The following is a 19,689-nucleotide window of genomic DNA, read 5'->3' as shown; positions in this document are numbered from 1 at the left end:
GTCTCCATTAATTCAACCAATGGTGCACATTTACGAAAGAATCAACTCAATCTGCTCTTTTTTATTACCAACTCAATTCCTCTCTGTCTTCAATCGAATTGGGTTGTTTTCGAATCCAACCGAAGTACATGAAAAAAAAAAGAGAGAGGGAGGGAAAAAAAATAGCGAGCGAATAGAGAAGAGCAGTGCTTTCAAGGGAAGAAGAGAAAACTCTATCTCCCGATAGTTTGCTATTTTCAAACCCCCTTTAACGTTACAGAAACCCGTTACTTGGCAAAGTTTTGCGACGTACCGGAACCTGGCACTGAAAATAGGGGGAAAGGGGAGGTTTGGATGAGGTTGGCTCATGGAGATAAGAATCCAGTTCGTCCCATCCCTCTCACCCTCTCTGTCTCTGGCTCACTCTTTCTCTCTTGCTCTGTCTCTAATGCATATTCATTCTAAGGGTACATTCACGAACTGTCTGTGTGTTTGAATATCCACCACCCTCACTGATGTACTATCGTTTACCGAGGGTGAAAGTGTGCGTTCTTCGAATTTTAACAGGTCTTGAACGGGGCCAGGGGAGAGGGGAAGAAACGGAAGAGAGGATTAACATAAAGGCGATATTTTCACGCCTAACGAAGGTATAATTTATCAAAGTGAGGGATGATAGAAGAGAAAAAGGTATACGCACTTAACGAATAGGGCATACTATTGATTGAATTTCAATTTCAATAAACCCCCTGGGCTTTTTCGAGGAATTCACGGTGTGGTATGCGATCGAATGAAATTTCAATTGGTGCGGACTTTGCTGTCGATATATCAAAAGTTGGAGGTCGTTGACAATTTGATTGGAGAGAGGTGAATTTTTCATGGGGGATTCATTCAATCGGGTAGTTTTTTGTGGATGTTTGAGGAGAAATAAATTCTTCAGGACAGAATTGAATATTCATTGACATTTTGCTGAAGAGATATTGATTATTTGGACTTATGATTTATGTGAATCAGTTTATTTATTTCTTGGGAGGTTGGCAAGTTAAACAATCGGTTCGGTGAAATTTGTATATGAAAAGAAGTTTCTGAGTTATGGTTTTTGGGGAAATTCATGGACACCCTGCAGGATGTCTTCGGTATTGTGAAAATTCAGATCTGCCAGGAAGAGGGAGGGAGGGAGGGGGGATTATTTCTTCCAAATTCCTAATGTCACAACGATGGAGACCTTCCGGGAGGTGCTCAGAACAGTGAAAATGGCGCCTCAATGATCCATTTCTCTAATTCATAAAACATGTAGTATTATCAAAAACATCTAATGGAATTCAGGACTCAGTGAGGTACCTTTTTTAATGGTTCAATTGATAAATACAGATTCGTATTTAATGGACTCAATATTAATGCTGATTTAATTGAATTTCTGTCTGGAGGGAGTCATTTGTATCAGCAGAAGGGATCAATCAGTCCTGTCAATGTATCTGGAGAAGGGATCGATCTAAAGATTAATTGTATGTGGAGAAAGGATCGATTATGGTGCTATTGTGTTATTAAGGGTTAGCTGGACTGGGGAACTTGGATTTGACAATCACACTCCAACAATTTGTATATGAAGACCACCTTCAAGGTTATAGTCTTGGGCAAATTCATGGGAACCCTGCAAACTCTGGGGAGATAGTCCATGGCATACCCCCAGATATGTAGGACCATATCCATTTCTCAAATCCACAAAAGATGTGTTATTATCCAAACCGTCAAATGGCATTCAGGACTCAACGAGGTATCATTTTAATGGTTTAGTTTCCAGGATTTTAATAACACCCCCAATGCTTCATAAGGGAACGCACACAATCCAGTATATTTTCAAAATCTTTTGTGCAAATCGTGATTCTTGGGGGGTGAGGTGCCATTTCGAATGGTTTAACCAGTATAAGGGCCGGAGGGACATTGACGGAATCATCGTTATCTTGTGACGTGCATTTCGCGAACGCCAGGAGGCGCCCGGGTGTTGAACGCTGGAATTTTCCAAAGTCTCCTTCAGTTTCTTGAATTTTAACTTCTCCAGCCCATTACAGCAGAGAAATACGATCACTACCTCCGCGGAGCGGACCGTCAGTTGGGTACCTTTTGCGAGTTTGTGGATTTTTCAGTTATAATCTTGCAACAAATGTTAACCTGGTTTTACTTCCTTAGTGAGATACTGCAGCCAAAGACCCGGAATGGAGTAACAAAGGGACACTTGCACGAAATACATCCGGATGAAGAAACGTGACGTAGCTTGCTCGGGAAAATTGAGGTATGGTCCGGGACAATACCTCCTAAAAGTCGGCAGCAATGGATTTCTGGAAAAATACTGAATGACTCAATTCAGGGTATTGTTGGGTGTCACTGGGTTTCTTATCCTCATTTGTTGGTGACAAAGACATCAACAATCGATCGAATCCACCGGAAAATTATTTATTAATTTATGCCGTTTGAATCGAGTGACAAATGATTTCAAGAAATTCTTATTTTTGGGGAGAAATGATGGGGGAGCTGCGATGATTCCTATAGAAAGAAATCTATTCTAAACTACAGAAAGTAGTTTAGAATAGACGAAAGATTTACCATAATAAGTACAATCCTGACGTGAGCTACGGTATCAGAAATAAAAATTAATTTTCATGGACAGTTGAGCATTCAGTTTCCGGGAAAAATGGAAAACGAAAAAGTAGGAATAAAAATAATTTCAATACAGTTATAATTGTCAGGCTCACATGATGATAGAAAGTATCGACTAATTTAAAAATTGAAACCAAAATTTCCTGCGTGCAGCATTCAATTTCCTCCACGAATTTGAATAATCTAAATGTCATTGGAATCCGGATGAGGGAAAACTATTTTTTAAATTGTAATAAAAAATTCGTTTATCTGAAATTTCCCATTTGAATGACAGACGACATAAATGATTGGGTTTAAAATTAGATTTCAATATTGGATCGAGTTTTAACAAAATTGTAACATTAAAAATTTAATTATAACTTTATTTTCAATTAATTATTAGGGAGTATATCATTTTCCTAAAAAATTCATTGGACCGTTTTTTGAAATCCATTTGACTGTGTTAAATTTCATCAAGTACTTGTCGACATTCCTCTATTAATTAACTATTTTAAACACAGTTTTCATGAAAATAAAAGCGAAATCTGCCTGTTCTTCAAATTTTCAGTTGAATTTCTGGTGCCAAGTGATTGACATTTTTCAAAATCGAATGGTGATGGTAACCGCAAAAGTGCTGGGCTTATCCCTTAATAGAATTACTTAACAATTATTGTTAAGCACATTTAATAGGAAATTTAATAAAAAAATTACGATTTGTTAAGTACGTTCAATAGGAAATTTAATCAAAGATTCGTGAAACACTGAGTCTTCGCTGATATTTCAGGGGAGCAAACAATCTAGAACTTGAGGAGAAACTACTCATACCTCAATAGTAGTTTTACCCGCATAGAAATCAAAATACGTTTGGGGTCAGGGCCTGTTCAATAAAACTTGATCGTAATCAGTTTTGCATCAGCCACGAAATGCGTGTCTGAGTGGCAGCGGGATCCCAATATTAGCATTCGATGAGATTTTTCAATCGGATTTTATCAGACACTGATCGGAGCCTAGACCATCTGGCCAACAAGTTCTGACCTGATTGGAATAGTAATCAATTTAGGTCCAGGAACCGTGAGAATAAAAATTGCTTCTGCCGTGGTGCTATTTTCTTGGGAGGAAAATTCATTTCTCTAGGGGGAATTCTGACCTGTTCTAGACCTCCCATTTTCCGATAAATGAAAGAAGTATTGAACTATTATTTTAACAACGTGGTTTGGCATTTAATGAACTAGTTTTTCAGATTGATTAACGAATTCATTGATTTGATTGTTAAATTTTATCGCGAAATCGTTGAAATTCCTTCTCTAATTAATGAATATTAACAACTAATTGATGAAATTCATCAAATAATTGTCTTCACACAGTCCACATCCATTTAAAAATACTTATAATCGTGAATATTGAGTCTAATTATGTAGTGATTGTGCCAACTGCAATCTCAGATGGCGATTCCCCCTATTAAAATTATTCCCAACTATTTAAAAAAACGAAAAAAAATCAGATCTATTGAAATATCCATTCAAAAGAAAATATAATATCATTTCATAAGTCAACATAATTAAAACATTTAAAGATGAATATAGCCCAGTTAGGAGTGACTGATCCGAAAGTGTTGACATGAGCTAATTTTAAATACAGAGATTCGTAATTACATAAAATTATACTTAATTCTATGACTTCACTCATACTTTTGGAAGACTTATCCACTCAATACCGATTTCTCAAAGGAACTACCTGAATGACAAAAGGCTACAACAGTCTGACCCTCTGGTGATGTTCATACAATAGATCCCATTCACTCAATTCTGTTGGGACCCAAAAACCAAATCTAAAATGGTCTTCAGCCGAAGTGCGAATGGACGGTGGAATGAACATTGGATCAAACTTGATTGAGAATTGACCAAGATGAATCGAGCTTAGATTCTCAATGTTGAACCAAGCTCCAAGGCTGTCCAAGGCTGGAATTTCCAGTCTCAATCGAGTCTTGATCGACAATCCTCGATCGACCTTTCGAATCGCCCGATAATTCCCCAATAATCAATTGTCATTGATAACTCCTTCAAGTACTTTAGTGGGATGTAATTAGGTACATTGAGGTATGAGTTTGAATCAGTCTTGGATTCGACGATGAAATCAAGCTTCATTTTATTTTGGGCCTTTCAGCCCGAAAGACCTAAACTCTTTCAAAATTGAGTTGAGATTCGAAGGAGCACATACAGCTCAAGTTGGATCAATACAGGATTCAACGATGGAATCAAGATTGCTTCCACGATGGGTCTCCAACCCTGAATGTACTATCTTTCCATCATCAGGACAGGCATTTCTCCCCTGGGAGGCCCATTTATAAACACAGACAGAAAATATTCGATTAACTTCTGCCTCATATTCTGCCCACAGGAAATCTCACAAAAAGAATCCCCTCTCAACCGCAAAAATCCATATTTTCCCAAAATATTCACTCGTATCAACAATTAAAGCTTCATTAACTTACCGGCCATGTCGTCTTGGCAGTGGTGGTGGTACAGGGCTGTGAAAATTATCCATCATAGAATAGGGATCACGCTCAACAGTTTTTCTATCCAAACTCTCCAGCTGATCTAATCTCAGTAATTCAGCCTCACGCGGTGAATGTAATTCACAATGTGTTACATGCAACAATGGCCTGAGTGACGATACATTTCCATCATTACATCTCTGCTGTGTTTGTAAATGGGCACGTGGGGCCCCAGGCCCAACGACAACCTGATGGTCTTCACCATCCGTTGGACGTTGTTCGTCACCCCAAACTTCAAATTCACCCGCCGCCGAGTAATCACCAAATCCACCGTTACCCTTCACCGTGTCAACTTTAATAATCCCCTTTTTTTTATATTTTCTACGCAACGTTGTGTCACCAAACCGCACGGGTACAAGACCCCGCGGTGATGACAATACGATATCCTCGTGATTATCCTTTTCACTTTTATGACTGGACTTTGTACGTTGCCGTGACGGCAACGACAGGGAAAATGGAAAAATGTTACTCCTATTTGTGCGAAACGGCGTCAGAGTTACGATCTCTCATTCAACTTGTTTAATAAATTTCAAAATTCACCGCCGGAACACACTGATAACACACACAGCTAACGACCCTTCACTTCAATCACTTCACTCAATGAAAAAAAACAACTGTCATCAAACAAACGATGGGGCAAAGCCGTCACTTAAAAATTCAATCGTCGATAAAACAGCGGAGAATTATCCCTCCTATCAAGCGCCTGACAAACGATTTTTATCCTTTTTCTTCCCGACGATATCACGAGGAAGGAAAACGAGTGTCTGACACGAGCTGAAGAAGTTTAAAACAGCGTTAGGGTAGGCAGAAGAGCGATGGGAAGGGCTCCGGAAAATTCAGGGATTCCAAAGTTCCCTATCGATCTGTCAACACCAGTGAGAAAACTTTTGAATCGTTCACCGGTGAATATCTTCCCCTGGATATCCACTCGACACTCTGGTCCCTGAAATCCTCCAATTCACCGAGTTCCTCGCTACCCTCAAAACCGTATTGTCATCCTGTTATATTTTTTTTATCGAAATTTTTTTTCTCCCTCACTGCACTCGAGTGCTGCGATATTCACCTCAGCCACCACTTTTTACGTCTTACGTCGGTGGAAAATTTCCACCCGGAATGATATTTTTCCTGGTAAGAGTGAGCCTCACAACGACTGATGGAGTCAGCCCTCGGGGAATATCTCTCTGTCGGGTCGTTGAGCTCGAAGGCAACTGGGTTTGCGCGCACACGGAAACCCAATTTTCAACGTGCAACGTTGGAAAAGGGGGTTGAAGGGGGTGGTATAACGTGTAAGCGGCCTGGAGAGTGTCACCGGCGATTAAACCAGGAGCCACTGGTTGGTGTACGCTGGGGAAACCTAATTGGGTCACGCGGACTGGCAAATACGATGGGAATCCTTACTACCCCTCACTAAGGGTAATGACTGGAGAAAAAGATATTTTCTACCTTCTTGTCTATTTTTTTTTATTTACTTTACTGAACACTAGACACCAGCCCCTACGTCTCTATTTTCACGAAACCTTTAATCCTCCACTGAACGAGTGAGTTTATTGTTATTCAATTAACATACATCACACTCACACAATAGTCACGTCACAAAATTAAAAATTCAAAATAATTTTCCTCGATGTTGATGGTGCATATGATTATTCCTCTTATTTTTGTTTATCGATTTTTATTAATTTTCGTTGTACAAAATTCGGAGAATTTTTTTCTTTTTGGTCGATGATAACACACTTGCTAGCAGGATAGTAGGGGTTGTTTATACGTTAAGACGATGTGATATGCACCCGCGGTGACAGCGGATCAGAGACTGGAGGCCACGGCGCCGCAATGCCCGGCACAAAGTGACACTGGAACCTCCCCACTACTATGGTACACGTTTGGGCGCGTGCGCACGTCCGGCTCTCCTTTTACCCTCCGTCCTTTCGCGTCTTTCTACAGTGTGGAGTGTGCCTTGCACCCCTCGCCGACCCCCCGGCCCATCGTCGACCCCCCTCCCCTCACACCGTTCGGGGCAACCCGCTACGCACCCTTGGTCCATGCACTGTCCTTATCGTTCCTCACTGTGCAACAAATCGTCATCGCAGAGGGCCGACAACCGAGCCAGACTGCAACTGTGTGCGTCACTTGTGCGTGAGGAAGTGCAGGGGATGGGGTGGGGGGGTTGTTACATTGCCCTCTACCTCGATGGTGGCAGCAACCCTCCAGGAACGCGCTCTCTTGGACTTGGGGTTTGTCGTTTTCGTCTGTACTGTGTGTTACACGGTGGGTTAAATATATGCGAAATGGGGAATGTGTGAAATAATGGGGACTTGGAGGGGCCACTTTGTGAGAGTGGGGGTGGAGATTCTTGAAATTTTTTTTTTCATTTAGCAGACAACTTGGAAGTTTATATGGTAACTCTCTGTTGCAAAAATTGTAGGGTTTTCGTGGAGGATATTTTGAGATTTTGGGGGTTTTTTTTGAGGGAAATGAGGTTCTGGTTAGGGAGGGGAAATTTTAGGGGTGATGAGGGGGAATTGGGAGGAAGTTTTTTAGGAGAATGTAAGGAGAGAAATGATCGTTAAAAATTTGGTTTCTTTACGGTTGCAGGCAATTTTAGGGAATTGTCAGAGAATTTTTCTTGAGTGTTCTGGAATTTTTACCTGATCAGCTGTGGAAAATTGATATATTGTCGCGGAAAATTTCAGAGTCGATTCAGTAATTGCGTGAGCGAAATCCGAGTTCCGTGATTTTTGCGGAATATTTCTCTCGTGGGAAGAATTGAAACGCAACAAGAACATAAATTTGGAATTTATAGTTAGCCCTTCACAGCGCAATACGTCGGGATCAAGGTTAGCATTTATGGGCCTAATTAAAACTGACGAAGCCAAGGCACAAGCACAACCATAATGTAGTTAGTATAGGTAACGTTTCCCTATTTTTCTCCTTTATTTCAAAGCATTCGAACGTTGAAGTTCATTCTACTAAATTACATAACTGTGAGAGCAAATTTAATAAAAATAGACAAGAAACCAAATATATGTTGTAGTTTACATTTCGAAATATTTATCAAAAATCGTTTTCTGATTGGATCAAGTAAGACTTTGTAGGATTTATATTTCTTTCATTCACGTGTGTCCACTTGAGATCGGAAAAGATTTTTACGGGTGAAAATGGTGCAAAGTTTGGGGTGTGCTCTGTTTTCTTGGGTCCCAACAGAGTTGCATGGGGACTATTATTAATGTGAATCCGCAGGTTCAGGGTGTTGTATCCTTTATTGTCACTCTCGTTAGTCCCTCGAAGGAAACGAACCAGAGCGGTTGTGCCTTCTCGAGCGTATAAATAAAACAACTTAAAACATATATTCACAAGGTTGAATCACGTAAAATTACCACATTTCCAATAATTTATAATTTTACAGAGGGAAACAGTGTTGTAAAGTTGTTGACAGTGAGCTAGGTTTTTAGATTGTGAGATTAACCTTGTCCAGGAAATCATCTATTGCACGAATAGATTCAAGATAACGTTTGCCTATTATTTATACTCTTTCAGCGCAGCATTTCCGGAAGAAAATTTTTTAGGGTAGAGGGTTTACAGGAATAAAAAGTTTCTATTTTCCAGGACGAGTTAGGATTTGTTCGTGATTTCTCTCTCTTTTTAGATATATTAGAATATTCCTGTCTTCAGGAGCCATTTGCAGGAGATATAAAGAAGATTGTGTTCTGTAAAAAAAATCAATTCGGAGGCTACGATTTTCTATTCGTTTGTAAAGAGAGAAGAGATTGCCTGGTATTGATTTGATTGCAGACATTGTTTATTTCTGATTGAACGGGTTTTCATGGAATTAAAACAATCTTGAATTTCTACGTCAAAGTTTATCGGAATTTGATTGTCAGTTACACCAGTGGGTAGCGAGCACTAGATTTTTTTGGAAAAGCCACTGACACGAGTAATTGAATTGCAGTTGAGCCTTTTTATTTTCGTCGATTGTGGGGAAGTGAAATACATCGTTGAAAATTCTTAGCAATTCGGTGTTATTGGTTACGCGGAGGGAAAAATTTATCAGAAATTACCGTAGACTGAGAGACAAATATAATTTAACCATTTACCCAATAGATTTTCTGATCAAAATTTCGGGCATTTGGTTATTCAAAACAAATATCATTGGCAAAATTAGATCTTTCTGTCAGCGCAGTCTAGTCAAATTTTGCAATTGTTTAGTGACGGTTATGTGAACGTTCGGAAAACATTAGCGAACTGTCAGGGAATTTTTCTCAACCAGACTTTCAAGGGCTTCGCTAATTTCGAAGTAGCGTTTGCTGGGATACTATTAATTAGATACAATGTAGGGGGCACATAATTGCAAAACCATCACATTGCTGAGTGATGAGAGATTGTGATAGTGGTCCCTGTGACGTGACCATAGCTGGTTACACCGTCGGTCAATAACTAGTTTACCCTGGTGATTTCTCCCAGGTGATTTGAAGGGAAACTCCTATCAGTCCACAACAGAATCCGAAAAAACATCTCGTTTGGCACAAATAAATAATTTGTTGTCTCAACTATTTTGGAACAAAGAAAACTGTGAGCTCGGCTTCTTCTGCATCGGTTAAATTCGTTGATTATGAGTCAAAAAAAGTGTTACTGTCCAACCCAATTTATTGATCTTCTCTCTTCACCCCCTGAATTATTCTTCATTCCTGCTTCCTCACAACATAATCACAACGGTTCCATAAATGAATGATAACATTCAGACATCACAACTCCCCTTTTTCAAAAAATATTTATATTTACATTCGTGTATAATTCAGCATCGGAAATGTTCAGAATCCGTAAATCCCTGAGTATTAATATTTCTCCCTAATTCACATCACCTATTCATAAAAAAGAGAACTGAAATACTGCCAGTTTTACGCTCGTGTATAAACGTAAAAATACTCCCCCGAGCGTCAACTCCACCCCGGTCCACCCTACTCCCTCCTCCCCTCGCCGCCCCATCAACCCCTCCAATAAACCCATAAAAGGCGGAAGTAAAAATGAAAATGAATTCATTCGACGAGAGCCAAACCACTGGTCAACAATACTCTCAACCATTGCTGAAAAAAAATATTGTCTACCACAGGATCATCGAACAGAGTGAATCCCGTTCAAGTGAAATTGGTGACTACATCTTATTTACGACCCCCACCCCCACCCCTTCCGCCCCTTCCGTATTCACTTCTTGCAACGCACTGCACTTTTTAATCCGTCGACACTCGGTCTAATGACGTGGAAGGATTTTTGCGCCTTCTCTTTTTTACGAGTTCACGAGTGAGACTAAATAAAAAAAAAAAAAAAAAAAAAAAAAAGAAAGGGCAGGAGGAAGGGACTCAAAGTGCCGAGGCAATCGTGGGTGAGGGTTAGGAGTCACGAGAGGAGAAATACTTTCAGCGTATCGCAGAACGCTTTACGATCCCATGGGACTCAGGAGTCATCGGGTCGACTTTTAGAATCCCGCATTCTTCTCGAGGGCAGAAAAGCCTTTAAAACTGGAAAATAAGGGATGGAGAGAAAAATAAAGGGAGAAGAGAGAGAGAGAAGAAAAAAAGGGGAAATAATAAAACACCGTAAAAACACTAGTGGCTGATAAAGTCGTGAAAAAAATTGACGATCCACGATGTTCCCCTACCCCTTTCAACCCCCCTGAACGATCACTCGATCCATTTCAACATTATTAACATTTGACGCCGATATTATCGTTAAAACCGGCAATCATTTTCATTTTCTACCTCATCATCATTATCCACGGGTCGAAGGAGTCGGGACTCTTGTACCGTAAAATTTTCCCAGACAAAATTAATTTTCAACCGACTATGCTTGTCTCCTTACCGCGCACAATGATATCAAAAGAGAGGGTGGAGATGTAGAGTTGAGTGGAAACTATTCGTGGCGCGCTATACCGTGGAGAAAGAGAAAAAAAATCTTCAATGGAATCTCTGATGCACAGAGAAAGATGCTCGTATGAACATCAAGGGTTGAGGGTTAAGTGAGTGTACAAGCTTCATGTGCAAACTCATTGCTTCTTATATTCAAGATATGCGTTGAATTTTAGTGAGTAGATCCACTTGGGAAAATATTCTCGGTATTTGGAGGAAAAGGAAAATTAATGGAACAAATGGGACGTTGACATAACGATAATTCTGGAGTAATTAGTTGTTATTAGGGAGGTGGTTCGTGGAGGTTGGGAAGGTTTAGTAACTTCAGTGTATTCAAACATATTGATTAAGAAGTCATTAGTGATTTTAATGTCATTATGGACGATAGGTTATCTTTTTTGAAATAATGCGGGAGAAAAAATGGGTAAAGAAAGAATTTTTGGGGATTGATGAGAGTATATGAAATTTACACTAATAAAATCGATAAGAAATAATACTGATCTATACTGATCCCTGCAAGGGTGGAAATGAATATGAAATTTCATGAACAATCAACTATTCATTTTTAGGACAGTAGCACTGAATCTAACGGGAGGAGAGTTACAACGTCATAAGCTTTCCAGGTTTCACTGAAAATTCTGTGAAATTCTCGAATTTGTAGAGATCTGGTCATGACGATTTTTCGATTTATTTAAATTTTCAATTTAATTAGAATATTCAGTGTCAAAGTACAAGATTTTTCGTGCTTGAATTGCCTTCAGCCCGACTGTACAGGAAAAAACGAATGGGAAATTTACAATTTCATTGGATTTTTTCACGAACTTCGGAATTTTCAATGTTAAGATGTTGTTAAACTTCGTTGGAATTAGGGGACGACAAGAACATCCGGAAATTGCCACGGAAAAATGAGGAAAAAACTTTGACAGTATGATTGAAAAAGTCTTCGAACCTCTTTGTAAGCATTCCATTGAATTTAATCCATTAAAATTATAGCTATATTTGTCATGTTAAAATAACAATACACTGAATTTTAGAAAGACTTGAGTGAAATTATTTCTACCTTGGAAAGATATATGTTTTTTTCTACTGACAATTACTTCTGTAATAAAGACTACAACAGATATTTATTAATTATTTTTTTAAGAAGATTCAGATAATAAAGCTACATGATTTTTTGTCCTCTGGTAGCCTTCGACTCTCGGTTCACAATACTGAAGATAATGAACGCAGACAATTATTTTTTCTCATGTTTTACTTGTTGCACAGACTTAATAAACTGCCGGAGCAATTCTATTAGACGACCTAGAGACTCTACAGGGTTATCATAGGAGAGAATAGTCTTTCTGTTTTCTCTTGATTTTTCATTAGTTAGAACTGCATTGTCGGCGCTTATTATGAGTAACCACTCTTGAAATAAAAGCCCTACAAGATGTTCCTTTAATTGAAAATTGAACTCCTATTTACTTTAAATTTACCAAGTCTAATAATTGATCTCATCATTTACTTTCTACCAATTTTTCCGTCAGATATTGGACTCAAATTATTTTAGAATTATTTTAGGAAAGCGGAACAATTATTTTTTAGTCCCAACATCAATAATTCATTGATGTGCCGAAATATGTCGGATACGAAAACGGAAAATTTCAATTCTGATTTGCTAATTTTTATCGAATTCGTTTTCGCTTTCGGATCACCCTTAACTATAGAGAGAGAATTCTCAAAAAAATTAGGATAGACTCAGGAAAAAATATGATTTTGCCAGAGATATTCATTTTAGACAAACAAATGCTCGAATATTCCATTGGAAAATCCGTTTAAAATTCTTGTCAGAAGAACATTTCATTGGTAAAATTATATTTTTCTTTCAGTGCGTTAGCACAGGAAATGAGGTGAAAAATGCTGTTCAGGAAAAAATTCAGGGTTGACAGAGGAAATTTTATTAGCATAACCGTGAATTTTCCCGAATTCATGTGAAAATTCCTCCGAAATCCCCGGAATTTTATCTTAATAATATTAAATTTGTTTACACCTGAGTGATTATAATATTTTCCACTCCTCGCATATACTAAAATATTATGAAAAATGACTCTGTCCGTAATTTTTCCATTTCTTTTCTGCACCTTATTCCCGACTATTTCTCTCCCAGCTTCGCCAAAACCAAAATTACAACGATATCGATACTCGGCATATCGAACTTCCCACCCCCTACACCAAACTGACCTTGTAACAAAATATCCAGTCAAGCCAGCGGGGGCCATTCACCTCCTACGAGGTGCACTCAATCGCTTACACACGCGCGTATACCATATTACACCGTCCGGTTATCGGATAGCATCGACATAATCGACTCGACCGATCGTATCCATATTTAATGGCATCGGTAAATCAACCGTACACTTGATGCTCATCGAAAGGCTAACGTTGGAGCAACTAACACTGTACCTGGTATGTGTTGGTGGGTGACAAACACCGGGTTATACACCGGTTAACGATGAAGAGAGACTAGTCCCATGAACGGGGAGTCTTCCCACCCCCACCCACCCGGGACAACAACTGTCCAAAGTATCGATCCATTGTCGGTACTGGCAATAAGGGCGCAATTTTACCCTCTTGCTTACACTCACATCTTTCGCGTACTCCCTTGAAAACGATCGAAGGGAAGTTTAATTATCCCCCGGTCGGCTTTGCCACTCTTGGATGCTCTCACAAACATCCCCCACACACACACGAAACCCCAACACACGTATTTTTCCACCTCCGGAGACGTATAAGAGAAGATGGATGGAGAAGTTGTTTTATCCCTCATCCCTCATCCCTCTCTCGTCACTCACCCTCTCCCCTCTTCTCTCTCACCCACTGAAATCCACCTACTTGGGTTGGCCTACAACGTTTACCCTTTTAGTAAGAGACCCCCTCCCCTTTTCACCCCCTACCACCCCACCGGATCCCGTGTATGTATGCTCTTGCGCCCGATGTTAGACTCACAAGTGGAGGAAGTGGCTTGGGGGGTGGTAGAGAGAGACGGAGATGTACACCATTCTTCGTGTTTTGGCCCCGAAACTACGAAACTCTCCTGAAACCTCCACTGGCATTCCGTGTACAGGGGAAAATTCCCCGGTGCACTGTCTCGCTTCCTTTGATGTCGACTAAACAGAAAACGTTTTCCTTGTGTGTGTGTGTGCTCTCGCGGCTGTGTCACCACCGACACACCAGGATTTTTCGTGGTTTTTTCCCCGTGATTTTTCCTTCATTTTTGGGGATTTTTTTGTGGGCCATGGGGTATGCTTGTGTCACCTATGCCGCGGACCAACATAGCCCGACTGTGTCTTATCTAAAATCTCTTTGTCATCATCAGTCGGGTTAGAGAATTTTTTCGCGTACAGGGGTTGAAGGGAAAATTTTTCGCGTTCTCTGCCATTTCGTTTGGAGGTTTTTTTTTCACGTCTTCTGCGATAATGCCACAACACAGTCTTTCATGTTTATGATATCTAGATGTGAGGAAGCTGACGTCTTTGAGGATGTCGGGTAGATGAAGATGAAGAATATGACATTTTTTTTGTCCTCTCAGTTCGGGATTTTTTTTTTTGCTTTGATGTTCGTTATTCCGGACGAATAAGTCGTTTAATTGAACTTCATTCGTGAGTTTTCTTATTTGAAAATGCGGGGTTGTTTTTTTTTACTTCGTTATTCAGAATGTTTACCGTGATTTTAATTTTTAGGGGCGGAGAGACTGCGGCGAATTGGTCGTTACATCAATTGTTGAATGGTTGTAAATAACGTCGGGAGGATGATCCTGTCGGGGTGAATGCCAACTCCGTGATATCACGGATTTCCTATATCCAATGTTGGGGGATGGGGTTGGAGGGGGTGGAGGTGAGGGAGGATACAACAGAAGCGAATCAAAACCCCGGGAGTCTTCCAGCGGTAATCGGCTCGGAGAAAAGAATCACAGCTCGTTACTGCGACGACGGGATTCTCTCCTCTGTCTCTTTTTTACCTTCGGATTTATCACGGTGTAGACGATTGTGGAGGGAGAAATTGAGGTGCTTAGCATTCACACAGGCGATCCTCCAGACATCGATCTCTTTTCGATTCACGGGAACGAGGGGTACATTCCTCAGGAGAATTTTATCGAGTACAATGAGGGATAATCGAACAGAATTTTCAATTATTATCAATTCAGTTTTCTTTTTATCGGTTCAACTTTTGTGGTACATATGGGACTTATTTTTTTGTCTTTTAGGTGGGACTACAGAGGCTCTCACGACTACGAAAAGACTTCGGTTATGACAGAAAAAATCACGTGAAGTGACGATCAAATTAGAATTATTAAATTGAAATATTATTTATGGCAGCTGAGGTCTCGGTTTCGGGAGGGCGAAGGCAGGTTTTTAATTTATTATATGTTGAGGAACATAAAAAAATTATGGAACGTCAGACTGACGTGAATGATAAATTTTTCAGTATTGGAAAATGATATTATTTAAAGGTATAATTTTACGTAATTAATATGATCTTCATTCAATTATTCATGAAATTTCCAGTAGAGGTAGAAATTTGATATATCCACAGACATTCGGATTTCGAAATTTCGATCCACAATTCCTGACGAATAGGACGAGTTGTGTAGTGAAGGGTTAAATATTCCTGTTCAATTGATGGAGACATTGAGCAAGTCCAAAGTCTAATAGTACACTATTACATAATTAATTAATAATTATTAAAAAAGTGGAAAAAAACGTGGGAGTTTCTTAAATTAGTAAACGAGCACTTCTATTGCCAGTTTTTGATGAATATCTGGAAATCCAGGGGAGATGGAAAAATTTTCATTGGAATCTTTTTTGTACAGCGACGTGAGAACTACGGTATACGTCATGACAACAATTTCAATACCGATATCTTCACTTTTCCGGGTTTTAATTGCCTAAAACATAAGGATGAGAATGTATCATCCGACTTGGTGGTAAAGTAAAGGCGTTCCACTTGGCGTGGTAACTCCCGAGAGTTTGTTCTCGTAATCTCCACTAGGCAGTGAAGCTGTTTCGGCATTGGGTAGTACAGAAGGAGACGTTTTCTCGTCTGTGTACTGAGCCCCCCGAAGCATAAAGGGACTAGAGCAAGTTAAAACCATTGGACTCGTGTAGCTGTGCATGTGCGCCAAAGACCCAAAGAGAGAGACGAGAGAGGAGAATGGGAAGGGATAGAGTCAGCCAGTGAGTAACAGAAGGGAAGTGGTGAATGCGCGCGAGTGCGTCGAGCGAGCATTGCGTCGACTAACTGCAAATAAAGCCTCACCCACCCGGTTTGTTTGAAACATTGAGCAAACGTCGGTTGTTTAACCGGGCGGAGGAGTTACGCGGTTACTGAGCGACTCTACTGAAAAACAGAAAATCTTTGTGTCTTTGGTAAATCACTTGAGCGTTAATTTCGCAGTGGTATTCTTTCGAAGTCGTCAGGAATTTGCAATTCATCGATACTGTTGAGGGGAATATTTTGACATTAGCTCGAACAAGCGACTCATTGTAAACTTCATCGGGAAATACGGAAACACACGAACTTTTCCATGAAATTCGGAATGCTCAATCCCGAGTTATTCTGATAATTAAGTCAAATTGCGATACAATAAAAATTTCCTTAATTTTGTATCGAACAATTTAAAAATTAAATCATCATCGCAGTGTCTTTCTTCGACTTTTCCCCTAAAAGTTCTCTTGCCAGGACATTTTCTGCTGATCAACACTTTGTCCCTATTTTCCTTCCTCTAGCACTGAAACTTCTCTTCGCGTCAGATTTTCCGAACCAAACAACTTAATCCTTAAAAACCAAAAATGAAAAATTCCTTCCAGTTCTCCAGCATCTAAATATAAATCAACTTATCTTGATAAGATCCCATTGACCGTGTTCTTACGACAGGTACAATCAGTCCATGAAATTCTCGTTTCCCAATTTTTCCCCTCAATTTCCTCCCATCGAGAAATTTCACCGAATTGTATTTTTAATCCATTTTCATCGTTTTTTTTATCACCACTAAATTCTTGATTCCATTCACTCTCAAGACTCGCCCATATTGCACGCCCGACGTGAGCCAATATCAAATTACCCGGAAGTATATAAGCTATACACTTTTAGTGACATAAGATGAGGCACCAGTGCCAGACGGTCGTCAAAGTCTTCATCATTTTCTCCTCCCAATGTATTTTCCTCTAATCGGATTAACGTTACTCTCATTTTTTTTTAATCGATGATACTCCACCAATCCCAGCAAAAAGCATTAACCATCATTTTTCCATCCACTCGTCTCCTCTCCTTTTCACATTCTCTCATTCCTGACACTCATCGAACTAATACATTAATTAATCCACCCATGTCCCGACATTTATTGTCCATATATCTGGCCGACAAACGACGAGGGGAACGCCAAAGGTTCAATAAAATTAACTTTCGCATGAATTGATACTGGAGATAGTGACGTATATATTGGCCACTTGGAGACGATTTTCCGGTGTAAATAAAACCGTTCGGCAAACACATTTCGTTGATCAATGACGAGAGGCTGGGAGGGGGTAGATGAGACACTATATCTCGAATGAACAGAAAAGATATTTAGTTTCCCCCTTCGATTGTTACTGTCGCCGGGGGGGGAGGGGAGGGATCTACACTTTAACCTCTCCAATTGGCAAATAAAATTCATTATCTCATGAAAACCGAAGGAGACGAATGGAGAGAGAAAGCCGAGAAATACGAGAATAAGGAGTAAAGTTTTCTTATACAACAGGGGTGGTGTTAGGAAAATCACATTATGGTGAAAGAATTTCAAGTGTTCTCCGAGGCAAGTTTTGTCGCGTCCGTTTGGCGCCAGTTAAATTGGACCAAGGGCGCAAATGTAAGTGCGAACGAGAAGACCCACCCAACCCCCTCTGGTGTGTCACATTGCACACACTTTCTACGAGTCGTATCTTGCCACGTTATTACGTGTTTGGGGGGTGGGGGTGGGGGTGGGTGGAAGGGATGACTCGAGGGGGTTGTGAAGACAGTCGGTGCGTTTACAGTCTCATTCATCCTATTTCTGTCTAGGTGAGGGCGACGGGAGAAGGGAGGGGGGAGGGGAGGATGATTCTCCCTTTTCTAAACGCGGTACATTCCATAGCGCCTGTGGGTTATAAAAACCTTATTGTTGGAGCCGACGCATACCAGTGAGGTGTTAATATCATACGTAAATGACACTTTGGGAACGTGGACCGAATGGGAAGAGGAGCGACGATGGGGGAATTCTTTGTTTAGTTGGGGTTTTCTTGAATTTGGTTAGGATTTGGGGAATTTTGGGGGAAGTGGGGGGATCGGAAGTTGGGGATTAGAGTGTGGAAGGAGTTGTTGTGTTTTTGGATTCATGGAAGGTGGGGAAATGGGTAGAACTGGAGGTTATTTGGGAGGAGTGAGATGCTCTGGGGAGTTTTAAGACTGGAGTGAATGAGGTAATTAGGTATGTCTTCGAGGAGAGGTTTTTGGATATAAAGGTCATGAGGTTCAGGGAACGTTTGGCGCTATTTTTGATGTTCTTAGTGCTTATAGGGGTTTCTTATGGAGGAAAACTATGGACTAGGTCGAATGTATTTAGGTGTTGGGTCAGGTGCGGGTAACGGCTTTTGATGGTTTTTGTTCGTTGACATATGGAGATAGTTTTGTGAGAGGATTTCTCACCTAAAAAATCAGATTTGATTTTCAGGCATTCAAACTTTTCGAAAATACACGTTTACCAAACGCAAGTGTATTGTAAACGTTGTAAAATAGTTTTATTTTCAATCAAAAAAGGTCAATAGTCAATAAGTAGTATTTCTTTCATTTTTCATTAAAAATTTTCTAACTTCAGTTTAAAAAAAAAACGAAAATGTTTCAAATGAAGCATCATTTATACCATGAAAAGACTTATGAAACTCCAATGATTAAAGATCGGACAGCTTTAGGTTGAGTAGCACCTCTTCACACGCACAATCTTGGAAAAGCCATCGTTACTCGCTATCTTCACTCAGTAAAACTGTATTCAAATTTTTCCGTAGTTACTCCTATCAACTATCACGTATACAACATGTAAATACTTGACTGAAGGTCCTCGGGGGATGGCCAGTTGCAAATTCTTGCAGGAACTTGCAACGAATGCCGCTGAAGGTAAAATAAAAAGACTAAAAATAAACTGGAAATCCCCATGAATTTTCGAATTTTCTGAATAATTTCTGAATGACCTTCCAACAATAAATCCGGCCCCATCATCGTCCATTTCCTTCAATGAAAACGATGACAAAAAAGCTGGTCGTAATGCTGAAGAACCACCCCCACCGGAACCCCTACTCCCCCCAGACACGTGAAACACAGACATTTGCGAGTCGATCGAGCATCAGTAGGCGCTCCAGCTGAAGCCACCGAGGCCGTCTACCTTCTCAATTCATGAAGTCAAGTGGCCCCTGTCGTCTTGCACCCTCCACCCCATAAACCCAGCACTTTCCCGGAGGTAAACTCGTTAGCCATCCCCCTGATTTAATAATCGCGTCTCGAGGAAAAAAACTGCACTTTCATCCAATGCATCCAGAATTCACAGGAGTCAGACTATTTTTTTATTTATTTTTAATTGGAAAA

General features: G+C 40.0%; 1 protein-coding gene across 4 annotated transcripts in view; it reads right to left on the bottom strand.

Annotated features, from left to right (window-relative positions):
• Positions 1 to 19,689, bottom strand: part of Ten-a (Tenascin accessory) — a 505,103-nt gene that overhangs the window by 99,982 nt on the left and 385,432 nt on the right. Inside the window, exon 1 of one of the 4 annotated variants that reach the window (XM_064132449.1) lies at positions 5,102 to 7,108. The exons of the other annotated variants lie outside the window; for them this stretch is intronic. Within the exon in view, the coding sequence (XP_063988519.1) occupies positions 5,102 to 5,157 (56 nt within the window). The 5' untranslated portion in view covers positions 5,158 to 7,108. Of the gene's footprint in view, positions 1 to 5,101; positions 7,109 to 19,689 lie in introns of those variants that run through there. 4 annotated transcript variants of the gene reach the window in all.

Source organism: Diachasmimorpha longicaudata, chromosome 1, assembly GCF_034640455.1.
Source record: "Diachasmimorpha longicaudata isolate KC_UGA_2023 chromosome 1, iyDiaLong2, whole genome shotgun sequence".
NCBI classification, from domain to species: Eukaryota; Metazoa; Arthropoda; class Insecta; order Hymenoptera; family Braconidae; genus Diachasmimorpha; species Diachasmimorpha longicaudata.
Note: the sequence above shows the minus strand (reverse complement) of the source record. Positions and strands in the feature narration are given on the sequence as shown.